Source organism: Vanessa atalanta, chromosome 5 (genome assembly GCF_905147765.1).
Source record: "Vanessa atalanta chromosome 5, ilVanAtal1.2, whole genome shotgun sequence".
In the NCBI taxonomy this organism is placed as follows: domain Eukaryota; kingdom Metazoa; phylum Arthropoda; class Insecta; order Lepidoptera; family Nymphalidae; genus Vanessa; species Vanessa atalanta.
This window is the reverse complement of record NC_061875.1, coordinates 11,542,119-11,559,930: the sequence shown is the minus strand read 5'-3', so window position 1 is coordinate 11,559,930 and position 17,812 is coordinate 11,542,119. Positions and strand designations below refer to the sequence as shown.

General features: G+C 29.9%; 2 protein-coding genes across 2 annotated transcripts; one reads left to right on the top strand and one right to left on the bottom strand.

The window, feature by feature from the left end:
* Window positions 1–627: 627 nt before the first annotated feature.
* LOC125064131 (phosphatidate cytidylyltransferase, photoreceptor-specific) lies at window positions 628–16,521 on the bottom strand. Its single transcript, XM_047670944.1, has 10 exons — window positions 16,352–16,521; window positions 16,146–16,270; window positions 15,635–15,731; window positions 13,904–14,080; window positions 11,010–11,202; window positions 3,925–4,091; window positions 3,272–3,424; window positions 2,416–2,544; window positions 2,169–2,303; window positions 628–1,491 (listed from the first exon to the last, which is right to left on the bottom strand). The coding sequence occupies exons 1-10, from the start codon at window positions 16,424–16,426 to the stop codon at window positions 1,399–1,401; spliced, it is 1,344 nt and encodes a 447-aa protein (XP_047526900.1). The 5' UTR covers window positions 16,427–16,521; the 3' UTR covers window positions 628–1,398.
* Window positions 16,522–16,944: 423 nt separating this feature from the next.
* On the top strand, window positions 16,945–17,811 carry LOC125064211. The gene is made up of 2 exons (XM_047671150.1): window positions 16,945–17,004; window positions 17,083–17,811. Exons 1-2 carry the CDS (start codon window positions 16,963–16,965, stop codon window positions 17,752–17,754), a joined length of 714 nt encoding a protein of 237 aa, XP_047527106.1. The 5' UTR covers window positions 16,945–16,962; the 3' UTR covers window positions 17,755–17,811.
* The last annotated feature ends 1 nt before the right edge of the window (window position 17,812 follows it).

Below are 17,812 nucleotides of genomic sequence, written 5' to 3'. Positions count from 1 at the left end.
TTTTTTGTATTATTTATAATATTTACTATAATTAATTTATACGTTTAGATGCCTTATTAATAAAACATTTAAGACATATATTTATCCAGTAATCTGTCCTGTTCCCGCTTGATATTAAAACAGATGAATATAAGTCTTAAATCTTTACGAACAAGGTAGATAATGCTATAATTAAATACTCCATATGAACCCGTAAATATTTTTTTATATTAAAAATAACCACAGAATATGAGTTACAACTTACAAATAAATCAATTAATGAATTTTTCGAATGACATGTTTTAAGTAAAATTTATACAAAAATAGATTTTATAAAGTTCGAAATAAAAGGATAAAGTTACAAAATATTTAGCACGCGATAAAACAGTCGTTATTCAGTCTAAACGAAACAAATGCAAGTTCCCTGTTTGATCCAATTGATGAAATGTTTCAACTGAATGAGGGATTTCATTTAATTAAAAAATATTCATAATAAACCAATATAATATTATCTAACATCATAACTACTTGACAGAATAATTCAACATAATTTTTTTCTTCTATATTTGCATTAAGAATTAAATGTTATATAAAATTACTTAATTTTTGAAAGGTTGGTTTAGCCTTCATCACAGGTAAAAAATATTTCTGAGAAGGATAATTTGTAATTGAATTGATTTAACAGGATATATATACAACCATTTATCATTTATAATTATATCTTCAACATATAAAGATGTTGAATACCAAAGACAAAAGGGAGGAATATGTATCACTTCAGTAATTAATACTTTTATAGATTTTATTGATGATTAATATGAATGAAATATTTCTACTAATTTAACTATTATGTTTAGATAACAACGGACAAAGTGCAAGTACCAGCCAAGTGATATATAACGATAGCAAGGTCATTAATGATTATACGAGAAAATCATACAATGAAAACTTTTTCCGTAGAATATGGGAAAAATTTGAATGGCTCCTTTAATAGTTAAATTTTTCATTTTAAGTAGTGAAAAAAAATAATCTTCTTTGTAGTTATAAATTCTGGTGGTCATTAGTGCATGAAAGGTTAATGAGTACAAAATCAAAAAGACTAGAATAAGATGTATGCTGTTTCAACAAACAGTTCGGGATATGTCATACCTTAGTGCAGTATCACACTTCACAAAAACGCTGCGATTTATAAAAAAAATATTTCTTATACTTCTTTTACAAAATGCTGTATATAAATGTGTACTAAAATAACTCACATGTATCGCGTATACAAATAAAAAAAAGCAGTTAAAAATTGCTGTAGTTTCATTTAACTACATACAGTAGTCGCGTATATCCATCAAGTGTGAAACTGCACTTACAATTTCGGTCAAAAACAATATTATAGAAATTAATATACCGTAATTTCTCTAGAATGATCTAGGGTATCATGTTCAGTATATTCCTGTTTTCCAGCGACTCCTTCAGCGCATAGAATAGTTGCAATTGTTGTTCTGGCTTCAGATTGTAAACCTTTAATAGAAGCAACGATACAGTCAGTAGAAGTTTTTAACATTCATTTAAATATATAATAATTTAAATATATTAAATATAGCTTGTTTATAATATAATATATGTAGTTAGTTAGAATTGGAAATTGAACTGGTGGTAAGAGCTTAGCTTCATCTATAGGCATTTGCACAGAAATAAATCTTAAACACTCCTCAATCCGTCGATATGCCAGTCCGGCCGCTGAGAGAAAGCATTTCTAATGTCTGCCAGTTGGGTAGTGATTTACTACAAAAATGTACAGTTTGGATAGCCATGCAACAGTGCAGGTTAACTCACACTAAAGACAATATTGATTCAATATTTATTTAAAATATAATTTAGTACTGTACGATAACGAGTCTTAAACACTATTATTCGTTAGTTAATAATCCCTCACTACTTTAAAGTTACATTGTGACTTCGATTGCTGACCTATCAGGAACGAATTATCTCAGCCGTCCGGTTCGATATCAAGATGTCGGATCGCTTGTACTTGTACACTGGCTGACTCCTCCTTCAAACCAAAGGCGGCTATACAAAGTATTGGTCTTGGACGATATAATAGGTGAAGAGTGGGTAGTGCCCATCAGCTTGTATATAGCATTGCCAAAGGCTAGGTTAGAGCGGTGAGTATATATCTAGTTATTGGTAATAGTTACCTGTTGCAGTAACTTCTGAGGCGTAGCGGTGCGGATGAAGCTAGTGATATACACATTGACGAAGGTAGCCATTAGAAACTGGCAGTCGAAGCGATCCATGATGCCTCCGTGTCCCGGGATCACGTCTCCAAAGTCCTGGAATATTTAAGATTAATTTATATGCAATGGTATCGAAAAATACATTATTCGGACGAATAATTAAATTGATGTAGTATGTTATTCAATTATATCAAATTATGATTTAGACCTTGATCTTGAAAGCTCGTTTGAATCCAGAAGCAAAGAATCCGCCGAAGGGCCCGATGACCGAACTGAAGATGCTGAGCGCCAGCGAGTGGATCATGAACGGGTACATGTTGAATTTCTCGCGACCCAACTGTAAATAGCATTTAAGATTGAATTAATTATAATAGTATTATACTTAACACACACATACACACGAACATTTTATTTGATGTAGTTTGGCAGACTGAAAAGCGTGAGTTAATGTGCACCACAACCCGTAGACATTTGCACTGCAAGAAATATTAACCATCCTTACGTCGTCAGGAACTCCGATATTGTGTCCCTTGTGTCTTTAGTTACACTAGGTCACTTACACTTTAAACCGGTACAAGACAATACTAATTATTGCTGTTATGCGGTAGAAAAATGAGTGAATGATACCTACCCCGACACGCAAAGCCCTATCATCAAATAACATTTATTTTGATTTGAAGCTTATTGTGCAAAATCGTCCTCCTTAAGGGAAGCGGTCAATGCCTTAGACTTCGCATCATTAGATCACACTATCAACCACCAGATTTTAACGGCAGTTATTTCTCCTATGATACAAGTATCATGTTTCGATGTTTCGCGGGTGATTAACTAAAGATGACTATAGATAATCGTACTGAAATAGAGTCGGTTTTATATTGTTAGGAATATAACAATCAGTAAAAATTTGAAAAATTGTCAATGTTTACATTTTATTGTCTTTGATTAGTGACAGTACGTCAGAAGGCTACGTTAGAGTGGGGTCTATGGCGGAGGAGTCTATAGTAAATCTGTAATATTTGTATAGAGTAAATAGTACCAAGAATTTATTAGTGTTAATTACTTACTACTTTCATGACCGGTTGCAAGAACTGTGGCGGAGTGTAGTCCTGCAGGCGGAAGAGCGAAGACGGTTCACAGTCCATGGTCATACGTCCCAAGGATTCGGAGTACTCAATCGGGCACACCAAGTACGGATACTGAGACATCATGTAGGATAGCTGAAAAATATGTTAAATTATATTTTAGTGTATCAATATTTCCTCCGTGACAGCATATAAATAAAAATTATGTGTGTATATGTTTGTATTTTTACATATATACTAGCTGACGGCACCGACTTCGCGCAGGTAAAATACGTCATATGTTCCGTTTCTTTTTTAGCGTATGACTGCTGTATAACATTTTCCAAATTTTAGCTTTTTAGACTCAGTATAGGCTGTGTGTTGGAAGTCAGTCAGAGCAAACGATTTTATACTAATAAATAAATTTATAGTAAAATTTTACGTAATAATCCTTTTTTTAACTAGCTGCTAAATAAAATTCGAGTGAATAAAATAACCTTGTCTCTGTACAAAATGTGTGGAGCTACTAAAAATAGACCTATAAAAATATTTCGGGTCAAATTTGTAACGCATGGCTTCTTCGCTACAAAATTGACCCATTTAACAAATACTTTCTGTATGTACAAGGCAGCTAAGTCTAAAATCAAACAACTTACCACGAGTCCGAATAAAACGGTTGAAAAGCCGCCGCCAATGAAGCCTTCCCATGTCTTCTTCGGACTAAGTTTGATCAGTGGCGTTTTTCCGAAGAAGAAGCCGAAGACGTAGGCCATCACATCGTTGCAAATGATCATAGAAACCGGTACTATGAACCAGATTAAGCCTGAAACAATTTAAGTATGTTATTAAAATAAACACCATTGACCTTAAATTAAACCGAGATGGCCTAGTCGTTACAACAAGTTAACCGAATATTGAGCACAAAAGTAATCATTACAAGCCTATTGGTTTTTTTTTTCGAATGAAATTTTAAAAGGTACACTATGCAAATAAATTCATTGTTTTATAACATTGGTAAAAATAATAAAACGATTAGCATACAATGCAGTTTCGTGTTGACCAATCGCCATTTAAATAATTTTAAATTACAAATATACGTTCTTGCCTAATGAAATTTCATGAAGCATGACTCCATCGCAACATTAAGACGTTAATATACCTTATAGTACTATATTTATGTAGTCTTTTAAAAACTTAGTTAATAATGACTTGTAATAAATATAAACATAAAAACTAGTTTTTCATTGCGATTATATCTTTTTCTATTTACTCTAAACAAATACATATGACAAAATCAATTTTTTTATAAATATATTTGGTTAGCAGGCAAACAAAAGCTTAACCCGATCTTTTTGTGATTTGTCTTTTGCTGTTCGGAGACCTTGCTTACGTCACCGGTTGGGAGGTCACAGATAAACAGTAGAGTAAATCTTAATGGTGTTAGGCCATAGGATGGCAAGCAGTCACCTTCGGCCGAATAAATAGACACAGTAAAAAATATTTAAGCCTCTTTTTACACCGTCGATTCACCACTAGCCACGGAAATATATAAATCAATAATAGAGTGGATGTCATTTTATTTTTTCTACAAAATCTATGTGCGACATTTCTTTTTTAAAATAATTTTGTTTAACCATTACAACTCAATACCATCGTTACGATAAATTGTGCGTACATATTTATACAAACATAGGTAGTTTTCTACAAGCATATACCTGCTTTGCTCTAAATAAATATCTATCCATAGTTTGCTAGACTGCTGCGCTTTTTATAATCGTATTGTGAAGTTACGTAGCTTATAATCTTATTTAATAAGCCTACCATCTGATTTAAATACAATTAGGGCGTCCATCAGTGCATATTTTTATTCTTTTTTGGTTTAGATTAATTATAATTCAGTGTAAACATGTAGTCTTTTGCTTTTCAATAAGAAACTGTTCTTACGGAGCTCCATGTAGGTAACTGTTACAACTTGCCAATGACAGCCATGAATGATACTGTCACATAAATGAGGTCGGTATTCAATTCAATAATACAACAGGAAACAAAAGTGGTCGTGTGCTAACGTACGTTCTTCATATAAGTCGGAAAATCATAAAAATAATACATTTAAAAGCTAATGGGAAATAAAATCAACTCCAATCTTATCGGTCGTTCAATTAAATGGAAACAAAATGTTTTTTTACGTTTTCGTTTTTATTTTTTAGTTTTAACTGTTATAACGATTATAATGACACTAGAATATCGTTTCATAAAAACAAATCCATTATATATTAATAATTAATCGATCTAAAATCATAATTATAAATTGCATAATTCGTTTTTATTAGATAAAAATCGCTTACACGCTCAATAAAGACTTGTCATGCTTTAGTCATAGCGATAGTCGAAAAAGTGATTTCTGAAACAATTATATCTGCAATGTGCGTACACTATTTCAGTGAGGATAAAATCCTACGGCGTCTAAGAATAACCCATTGTTTACGGAGCAACGGGCTTGTATGAAATATAATACACACCGAATGTTCCAATTTAAATCGCTACATCATCACTTAGACATGCGCTAGATACTTCATATTACAAGAAATACGCAATGTTTCAAGATTTTAATAATACAGCATTTTTGATACGTTACGATAAATTTTATTTATTTTTAAGTTAAGGCAATTACATTAATTGATATTGCTACAAATGTTATCTTTATTAATTTTTTAGTGTAAAACTATTTTGGAAACGGATTTAAGAATATATAATAAAAATTGGAATCGAACTTATTATTTTAGTTATTTATATCGTTAAATTTTGTATTATGAATTTTTATTACATATTGAATATTTTGCTTTTTACTTTTAGGAATATTAAGATCTGCTTAGCTATTGGGACTGTACTGTATATATTTTATTTATTTTGGTCCAAGTTCCTTTATAACGACTGTCTTCAAAACTGTTGAAATACAACTTTAAGATAAATATTAGAAAAGCTGATTCAATATTCTATTAAATATTTAAATATTCATTAGTATCGAAGAATTTCCTTTTTATAATTCAAAAAGTCCTAAAAGTCTTCTTATATTACAATGTCAAACACTTAATTGTTTTCAGTGTTTCAAACGACATACGTTACAATTAAGCCGATTTCTATTATAAAATATCTATCACAATCTCGTTTAATCAGATATCTTAAGCAGCAATCGAGGCTTTGTTTATTGAATGTTATCAGCGTGAGAATATGTCGCGACGCTATCTGCTTAACAATAGATATGTCGTTTTAAGTAGACACTTTTGTTTATATGTTGTTTCCGGATTGACGCAAAAACAACTAATTCGTGTAATATGGATCTTTCATATGAATAATAGTATGTATCGGACGATCATACATTATCGGTCCCAGTCTTGGCTTCTTGTGTTCGGTAACTTTACTTAAACTATACCATAACTTTAAATGTTAGTATATATTTTATGGATGATTCTCAGTAACAAATTAACATTACAGTTAATACAATTTATTTGTTACACATTCCAACCTTTTAAGCGTTTTCTGTCAATTATGCTGTTAAAGTGATGGAATGTTTGAAAATACACATCGCAATACTGCCAGTTAATCATGAGTGCGGTGAGATTGATTCCCATAGTAAGAAAAAGGGGAAATAACGGTTGGCTTATTTTCTAAGTTTATTTAAAAGGTATCACTAGAACCTTAATTCCATAATTGTGTATACCAAGTTTTGATTGGGAAGCATCTATTGGTAGTACATATTCGCAATATATCATTTGAAAATTTCTCAGTTTTGACCTTACTCATTAATATTAAATATTTTTATCACTATGGCAAATATCTACGGTTTTATTACGCTTGTTTTCAAGACAAGTAGCTATCCTTATTAAAGTCCTGTCAAAATTAACAGATTTTTGGTATCTTTCTAGATGCCGAGTCAGGCATTTCAACACATGCCATATGCGAAGTTGACGCCGTACGTTTATTTTTATCTCTCCTTATAAAGAATAATAATCTTGCGTATTTATATTAATCATTAGACAAAGTCCTATTCCCACAAATTACGATATACCAAACACATGTTTAGATGGCTTCAAACACATTCGAATTTCCAAACAATTAATCAATCAATCAATGTGTACAAAATTAAAAATAAATATACAATTAATTCTTGAGAATCTTACGACACGTGTATTTTATCAGCTGATAACCATCGTTCTATCTTATTCGTACTTTACTAGAATCTTATACATGCTATTTAAATACATTGTATACTTTATTAAATTTCGCACCGTCATAAAAGATTTAAATTTTGTAAGTACCGCAAATTATAATAAAAAAAAATTGCGATTTAACCTTATAAAGTAATACAATGTCATTTACAATTATGATACAGTCATTTACATAATATATATATATATATATATATATATATATATATTTATTGGTTTTCAATATACGAATGATAATATTACACTTAAATATCGCTTTTTTTCGACTTCTATTCTAATAATAAAAAGGCTTTCGCAAAGAGGCTGCAAATCTTAATAGTTTCATTTGACGATAGGAAGCAGGAAAATTTATTTTGAATAGCTTACCACGGATTCTATATTAAAATATTGGCGTATGTATATTAAAAGACTTATTTTTAATAAATGTTTATATGACTTAAATACTTTTCTTTATATATATATATATAGCGATATTTAAGTGTAATATTATCATTCGTATTTTGAAAACCAACATTGGTTTCACGACCATATAATAAAATTAAAATTACGATTTACAAAACTAGTACTGATACAATTTTTACTTATAAATCAATATAATACTCAATACTCAATCAATTCAATTTAATCGCCAATTCAATTATTTATCGGTATCAATATCTAATTACTAATTGACAAACCATGATTTATATATATTATGTGAAGTTTGCATTAAATAATTGTATCAAGTAAAACGAACAAGCGACGATATAAAAATATATTATTTTTATATTATTATATTTATAGCACTATTTAATAGTTTTAGGGAGCTACTAATGCTTCATATTAAAGTATTTTTATTTTCTAATATCCATAGAAAACCAATGACATCAACATATCCAACACTAGTAGTAGTAGAGTAGACAACACTAATCGATATACGTATCATGTATACATATAATTCTACATCGACTATTACAGTACATTAACGACGCTAACGTTTGTTTAAGAAGAATTTATATGCAAACGAAGTGGCGGGCAAAAGTTAGTAGATAATAAAAAACCGTAGTAAAGTATTCGTTGATATACATTCGGGATAAGTAATAATTTCAATGTTTTAATGAATATTCAGGAGTAAGTTAATTAGCGAATTAACTAACAAGCAAAAAAGTAAAACGTATTACGTACGTAGTAAAACTGAGCTGGCTGTCGAATCTAAACTTGATAGACTATCCTCCAGAGTCGATGGTAGCTTTAAATTTAAAATAAGAACATAATTACGATTCAATGATATTTATTGATCTTATAGATCTCCTCAAGTAAAATATTTTTGATATTAAACGACAAATACAAAATATACTGCTTCATACTTAGTATTTGCTCAAGATACTGTTTTAGTGAAATAATAGTTTTATTTATTTTCTGATCGCAGCGCCACCTTTCAGAGCCAATTCGACCAACCTATTGCCTAAGCTATCTATATCTACACTAAAATACACTCATTTTTTAATCGAAATCGGTCCAACCGTTAAGAGTTGTTCAGTTACATATACATAGGATATTTATATATAAACATAAAGATAAGCATCTGATAAACGATAATATAATCTTGTTTTAGCCCATAAATATCCCACAGTTGTGCAGTTCTCCGTTCTCGTTGTTTCGTTTTTATATAGATTAAATCATATAGTGACTAAAGAGATTCTATAGTCTCAAATATCACAAATGAGGTTTAATATAGGAAGCTTCACGTGTACAGTGTGCGCCTCACCTTATAATGCCAATATCAATCTGACCTAGTTGTCGGCGTTTGAACGGTTTCCCGTCCCTGACAGTGTCCACGCGGCGACTATGTGTCTGATTATTATCTATAGATAGTGTCGGATACTTGTGTGTTTGTGAGGGAGGTGGGAATTTTGATGATTATTTAGCGTAGTTACTGATAAGAAATTCTGTATCGGTTGGTTGGGTCGTATTTAATATAATCGGCTACCAGTGGGGTTATCCTAAAAACACGAGCATTATCTTTTGCAGTAATATTTAAAGCAACTGCGATTATTCAGCATCAATATTAAAAGAAAATGTAATATACGAGTATATAATGGTATATGTTTGATTTAGCTTAAATTTAGTAGGTATACAAAATGGTATTTTTAAATACTCAATTTAAGCTAATTCTCATAACTCAAAAGATAGCAATCAAAGTCGTTTGCAACAGCGGCTTCACCCGTTGGATCTGGTGTTAGACGTTCTATGTTCTACTCTGCACTTTTGACAAAAATAATGCAAAATATCACGATAATCGGTTGAGTAATTAAAATGTGAAAGGTTAACAAACCAACACATAAACAGACATACTTTCGCAATTACAATATTAGTTCGGATTCTAAAACAATAAGATAAGGTTTATTAAAAATATTGTATAACAAATTCTAATCACACAAAAGTATCCCAATATAAGTTATAATCAGTTATAATATCAAAAAATACTATGTCCAAGAAAAATAATAGTAAATTCCGTTTAAATCGACTTACAGCCTTCGCTGAGCCGCCCGCCGGTCTAATTATCTTACGTATATATAAGGATTTAAATTAAACGTCGTCTACGACCTATGCGACTCGTAGAGCTATTCCGTAAGGAAAACTTGAAACTGAAAATTTTAGACTGAGAAAAGTTATATTGACTATAATAATCATTGGGATTCACGTATCAAAATGTCATTTCACCGAGTAAGTCGGTCGTTAATATTTCACGAGTGAGTTCGAGTTTCAAAAGAGATCATAGTTTAAATACATACGAATTGATTTAGTTCAGCCAATTAAGGTCGCGAAATCAGTGCATTTTTGTTTTACAATTAGAAATTAAAACGCCGCACTACGACAGCGAAACGGTCAGGCGAACGGTTTGTAGCAATTGTATTTAATTTTACAATGGAACTTATCAAAATATTATCTTTGACGTTTTAAAAACGTTTACATTGGTTTCGCAAATTGAAACTTTTTGCCTCCCTTACATCGTCTCTACTGTGACCACCCTAAAAATTCACATTCACATCAGTAAACAAGATACAGTAGTACACAGATACACTAGCAGCACTCTGCGATACCCTATTATCAATAAATATATTTTAGACACCGCAGTTAAATAGGGCTTAGTACAAATAACAATTTAATACTTTTATGTTTTAAATTAAAAATAAATTCTTTAACCCTGTAAAAGAGTACCTATAATATTTAAATTGCTAATCTATCTAGTCTAGCATATAACACTGAAAAGTTAACTCGTTTATCTTTGGATCAAATTTTCTGATTTAAAAAAAAAAATCACGTTTAGAAGCCCATCGAGAGAAATGTTATTTATTTATATCAACACATTACGCCTCACAAGGGAGGAGCAACTTCTTACGGCTTTCAGCTTATACAATTTCTACTAAAGTTGAATATGTGTAAATAAATAACACATAAAAGTATAGTATACATACTATATCTATACAATATCATAATATAACTAAATTAATTGAACACTTAATATCACTTACCTTCAAAGATATTCTGTATAATCAAATAGCTCTGGGTGACGACGATCAGCAGGGCCACATGAGTCCAAGCGAAGAGGCTGAACTGTCGCATGTAATAACGCTTTACCAGAGACAGCACGAACCAAACGAAGCCGACGCAGTAGAGACTAAACGAGATGAATCGGTGGTACGTGACCAAGAAATGGAGATAGTCCTGGAAAAAATATCCTGCGTCAAGACCACATTTTGTGGGTTACAAAAACAGTATGTAGTAATCTAAATATTATTGTACTGTACGTATTTGAACTAAAATAACCGTAGGGCACCGCATCGCTCATAACAAAAATTAGAATTGCAATCTACGAATACATTGTGTATGTCTCTATTTAATCCTAAATCATTGGATTCATTGAAATAAAAATTACATTTTACTAGTTATATTGGATTGTCAAATTATAATATCGTCGTGGAACCTTACATTCAGGAAATTGAAAAATACAGGAAATAGTTGACTAAAGTCGTAATATTTATTCAATAAAAATGATCTTATAATTGAAATCGCAATGGTATTAAATGTCTATTAGAATAACCATGAATCGATTGTCGCTTTAATCTCTCATTTTACTTGCACTTACAACCAAAGAGATATTTGTTACGACCTGATTATTTTAAAAGATAAGATAAAAGGAGTAGCCGAAACGCTTTCTTTCATAGTATTTAGTCCAGCAATAATACAATCGATACAGTAAATAAATAGGCCATATATTACAGGTAGATGATGACTTCTTTATTTTGTTATAAATCTCAAACCATTGGTCTTGCAAAATTGCAAGTCACGAAGTATACATTCGACGTTACGACGTTATCTTACCGAGACTACGCAATACGATGCAAATTTGAACCATTATGAATAATAAGATTATTTCGTATTAAAGTACAATAACACATTAAATAAAAACGTACTTTCAAAAATTTTATGCATCTAACAATCAAGTATGGTATTTAAAAAGCACTTCAAATAAATGCGTATGGTTTTGATCTTTTCATTATTAAAACGATAAAAATATGAATGATTTCGAACTTGCAATTTTTGAATACAAAATCAATCATATTTGTTGACCAAATAAGTTATCTCTGCATCGCTCAGATCTATTTCCCAAGCACACAAAAAGTACAAAATAAACTTTAATAAATAAAAGATATTCTTTTATTTATTAAAGTTTATTCCTGGATCGCATTCTAAAATTTATTTAAGACTCAATCATTGCCAGTAGATTATTTTGTGTTTTTGTTAAATAAGCAAGTTTATTATTTTTATGTCTTCACGACATTATGATAAAAAACTTTGATTTCCTCTGAGACCATTTATCCATCCATCCATCCACTCCGAATATCCATTACCGAATTAAATAATATTGAATAAATCTGATGAAATTACTTTGTGTTAACATTATCGCGTTACCTATGTAAAGGTTATCGGATGTAGTTTTTGTACGAATAATTGAATATTTAACCTACATATTTTTTCGATATAATTAATTTTTGATTGAACAGTGTATAGGGTAAAATCAATAATTTTCATGCTAATTTTTATCAAATATTTAAAAAAAAAAACATATTTTATTGACATTGAAATCGCAGTGTATGTACCTATCAGGTATTAAATGTTCCAAATTGTAGATGTATTAACAAAAAGTTTATAATTATACATTTAAAAATAATCGATATTGTTTGTGACCTGTGTCATGTAATTATTGACTTTGTACATCGTAATAAAGAAAAACAATACATTCGACCCAATCATTAAATAAATATATTAATAGATTCTAGAGTTAATGTCCATACGACAAAGGGCATTGACTTAGCTTTATTAGTATTTAAATCAATAAATTGAGTGGTATTAAAAAAAAAGTCAATATAGAAACTCTTTAACCAAAATGTTAGTATAAACTATAACCATGAAACTTTGTCATGGTAATAAATGAAGTGGTCATAAAAAAGTTATTCGCCATTAAACTAACAGTAAAACAAGTAACTTTGTAATACTCAACTTACATTGAATAGCTGTATATTATTATTAAATGACAATATAATAACGTAAAAACTCAATAGAACTTTTATAATATTGATTATTAAATAATAATCAATATTATAAAAGTTCTATTGAATTTTTTTTCCCCTAAATTCGTTTACTCCATCTATTTAGATGGAGTAAACAATAGCGGTCAATCTCAAATGCTCAACATGACATTCCGACACAATCGCAGAGAAATGAGGCGCAAATAAATGATTTGACGTGCTTTTTGATCCAATACTCATGTAGGTATGTAAATTTAAAGTATCAGAGAAGCAGCAAATTCAAATGCGGAATGTATCATAACATGTCATAAAAACTAACATATTTAATAAAATCGAAATATCCTGAGCAATATAATTTAAGTTACTTTTTACAATTAAAAATAAAAAACCTTGACAAATCTTTCTTACAGACCCGAAATCGCAATCGTATTAAAATTGAAAGCAACCCCATTTTCAAGATTACTGTGTTTGACATTTGACCTGCAGGTGTAAATCCAATAACAGTGCGAACTGTTAATTAAATTCCCAGCTTTAGTTGGCTTTATCTTCAAGGTTTCGAAATCCTATTTATTACATTATTTTCTTTACAATTAATACCAATAATTTATAACTAAGTGATCGATTAAATATCTAGTTAGTAACATTTCGATCTCCGCTTTAAGATTTCGTTACCAACTATTATAGCATGAAAGTTATATATGGTGATTATATACTTTACCCTAATAAATATCCTTTTTTTTATATACAGTAGGTAAATAAATTAATAAGACCAAATAGAATCTTAACACTAATATTTAACGTTTAGATTAAGTGAAATAAATATTGTATTTACTTACAGTTCTATTGATCACTACGCCGAAGTAATCGATGAGATTCTCCCCATAGAAGAAGTAGTTCGACGTCAACAAAAAGTACCACGACAGGGAACGGAACCATGGCAGGCCGTGAACTCGGTAAACAGCGTAGCCTATGTTGATAATTTCTTCAAAACACTTCACTTGCACGCAGAGTACCTTAGGACAGTATATATAAGGTCATTATCAAAATAAAATAGAAAAAACAGACTCAATTAAATCATTCAATTAATACGGCTTTATTATTAAATTAATACGAAAAAGCCGCACTTGACTTGGCTTAGCGGCCATACGTTGCGATATCGCTTTGTTAAAATATTCAGAGTATTCGCAAATATTGCAAACACATAGAACCATGGAACCCGCAAATTACCTAATTATATATATCACAATATACCGCAACTGTAGCGAAACGCTATGAGGGAGCCGAATGTCGATAGTCGACGGAAATATAAGCTTCCTTTGATGTCTAACCAAAGTGTTCGCTACTTGCGTTATTTAACATATTCACGCAAATAATACATTAGCAGCCCGTAAAGGTCCCACTGCTGGGATAAAGGCCTCCTCTCCCTTTGAGGAGAAGGTTTGGAGCATATTCCACCACGCTGCTCCAATGCGGGTTGGCGCTGAATAATACAAATATCATTAAATAGTTCATCTGCACATTCAGAAAATCGATGCAAGCACGATACGCTACGTGAAGTGCCGCTATAAGTGACGTCACTAGAAATGATTGCATAGAACTATATTTAATTATCCTTCAATTTGTAACAAGGGATATTGCAACTTAAATCCATTCCCTGGGAGCATCTGTTATGGAAGATATAATGACCACAATTAATGTAACATTGTTACATATGAGATATTAAAATAATAATATACTATTATGCTGCAAATCAGTTATTTACTGCAGTTTCATAGTCATTTAAGCTGAAGGTTTTGTCAATTCAAAAATTTTTTTTAATGCTAAGTATGATCAGTACTGCTTACGTGTGGTATATTATATACATATTTTTTGTACTTATACAGTTTTGATATATCAAATGTGTTCCATTACAATAAAACTTGTTATTTTTAAGAATATTTCTAGGAATTTTAACTAATTTAATCAAGTGCTTGACTCGATTTTCATACATTGTTATAAGGCATTGTTTAAATTATGTAGTCGATGACCACTATGTAATTTCAATTATTTTATATAGAGATTTTTGTAACATATGACAGGATTCAAACAATTATTTGATAAAATTTATTGAATCTGCTAATAAGTTTCATCATTTCAAACAAAAATTTTAGTTTTTGATAAAAAAATTGTTTATTATTTGGTTATTTAATATTTAAATAGACATAAAGCTACTGTCGTAATCATTATAAATTATTAAAATGGTTAAATCTGTTTGAATATAATAAATATTCAACACATCAGGAAATCACAGAGTGGATTATCCTTCATAACTCTACAAGGTTGTATAAAAGTAGCAAATTATAATAAATTTTAGTACTAAATATTGCTTACACTACAAACAAATTACAAAATCAATAAATACTAAATAATTCACTGAGAATACTAAAAATATTTTACAACTGCATGTTATTTTTATATTTAATTATTTACTCTTAATTATTTTAATATCATCAATCAATAAAAAAAGTTTAATAATATTGAATATTTAATGTTAATTACTAAGCATTATAATATGAAAGGAAACCTACCGTTATCATGAGAGCCAGCGGACCTCCATAGATGAGCAAGCAAAACCCACCAATCATCAACCAGGTGAAGATACCTCGGATCACCCAGTTTCTCCATCTAAATAAAACTATAGTATTATAGGCAAACTGTGCTCAATAACTACAATTTAAAAATTTCTCATTATGTTTATAACAGCAGGTTATAAAAGGTAAATAAATATTGATGGTTCAGTAATTATTTATTACTTTAGTTAATTATTTTATGTTATGTGTTTAGTTTTTAAACTGTTTTGTTATTGAAATATTCTGAAAAAAATTATCTATTTGTAATAATAAAAGTAATAATTCAATTTTAAATAATTGTTTCAATTCTTCTAAATATAATTTTATAGTTTTAAGAATTAAGAATTTTATTTTTAAAGTGATTATAATGTTATTAAGTCTAGTTTTACATAAATTAGCTAATTAAAAAAACGGAATGATATAAAACTATTATTTTTTTACTTTAAAATTAAATCAATTTTTTCCTTACCGCGAGGAAAGACCAGAAAGAGCAGAGTCGAGGATCTCTGGAGTTTTATCAGTACCCTGAGGTAATGATTTCGCCAATTCGTCGACGTATTTCTCCTCTAAAACCTTTTCCTCTTCGGAATCCACCTAGGAAACCAACACCAATATTATTTGACAGTAAGTTAAGGAACTGGTTTATAAAAATTTAACTAATAATTTTATTAATACATGATCGGATTCTCCAGCCGTTTCCACTTTTTCGTTGCCGTCGCCATCACCTCGTCGATGCCTAATTTCACTCATAGTTAAGCACAAACACTTCAACACACTTTTTACTGGTAATAGAAATAAATATTTTAGCTTTTAGGACAAAAACTATGTTCGATGTTTTTCATTTGAAGCCGTTGTCAAACGAAAAATCAATATTTCGTTTTTTTTTTATTTGAGTGTTGCTATTTAATAAATGTCATATAAACAAAATATTATTATGATTTTTTTTATCTAAAATAATAATTCTACTTTAAAATAATATGTTAACTTATTAAATTCGCTATAAATTTTAATAAATTAAAAATGTAGTGCCTATTTTAGTTTTTCATAATGCCAAGGTAATTTTAATCTTAAAAGAATTGTAAAAAAATCCCCAGCAGTGTAATAAATATTGCATCGATTTTTCATGCGCATTTCAAAAGAAAAAAATATATACTTGACGGTATTTTTTATGACTAAACGTTAAAACGTTACCAACAACTTTATGCTTCATGCTAAATGCCTCGTATCTAGGTTGTGTCAATTTGACATCACCATCGCGACTAAAAAATATCATAACAACAACAAATATGGCGAGTGATTCCGATGATTTGGAACAAAGTATTGAAAACGTAAGTAAATAAACTATGAACAGCTTAATGTTCCTTGATTTTCTTTAAAAACAAAATTTAAGTATACTGTTTTTTCAGTTGAAGACTACAGTGCGAAAATCTTTTGCCCGTATATACGCGACCTTAAAAGCGAGAGAACTAAAAACATTAAGGCAACTCGATGTTATTCGAAAACAATGCGAAGATAATAAAGACTTAGAAAAGAATTGTGTTCAGAATATTAAAATATGCTACAGCGATGAATCCACTTTATTAGATTATATATCTAAGTATGGTGTAATTGATTTCGAGAAACTTCATTTTGATAATAGTACATTTATATTAGAAGATTATATCAGTCCAAATGACGATCACATGTATTCATATAAAACAATTGAAGAAATAACTGAGAAAGAGGATGTAGAAGAATTAGAAGCTATTGAAGAGGCAGCTATAAAACAAATAACTGAAACAGAAGATTGTGTGTGTTATGTGAATGTGCAAACCGAAGAAGTTTCAAGAAAATTTCGGGATTTAGATACTAATATAAACACTGTTAATGTAACTGAAAATAATGATGAAGATCTTAAAGAAAGTTATCAAGTTGAATCATTAGATAATAGCCTAGAAGAAAAAAGTGAATGTTCAGATACAGAAGTAAAAAAAATTAATCCTACTGATGACTGGCTCAATTCTATTAAAAATCAAACTGAGACTGAACCGTCACAAGTCACTGATGTAATGGAGCATAGTACTATAACTTGTTCTTAGCATATGATATTTTTATTTTATTCTGTTACTTAAAATGCATTTAATAAAATTTTCTATT

What these genes read in the sequence shown, in the direction of transcription:
- LOC125064211 (XM_047671150.1), top strand. Translation starts at nt 16,963, where the DNA reads ATGGCGAGTGATTCCGATGATTTGGAACAAAGTATTGAAAAC. An exon ending in TGGAACAAAGTATTGAAAAC is followed by an intron (nt 17,005 to 17,082) that starts GTAAGTAAATAA and finishes CTGTTTTTTCAG; the next exon opens with TTGAAGACTACAGTGCGAAA.
- LOC125064131 (XM_047670944.1), bottom strand. Translation starts at nt 16,426, where the DNA reads ATGAGTGAAATTAGGCATCGACGAGGTGATGGCGACGGCAACGAAAAA. An exon ending in TATACAGAATATCTTTGAAG is followed by an intron (nt 4,092 to 11,009) that starts GTAAGTGATATT and finishes AAATTGTTTCAG; the next exon opens with GCTTAATCTGGTTCATAGTA. An exon ending in TGCAACCGGTCATGAAAGTA is followed by an intron (nt 2,545 to 3,271) that starts GTAAGTAATTAA and finishes TGCTATTTACAG; the next exon opens with TTGGGTCGCGAGAAATTCAA.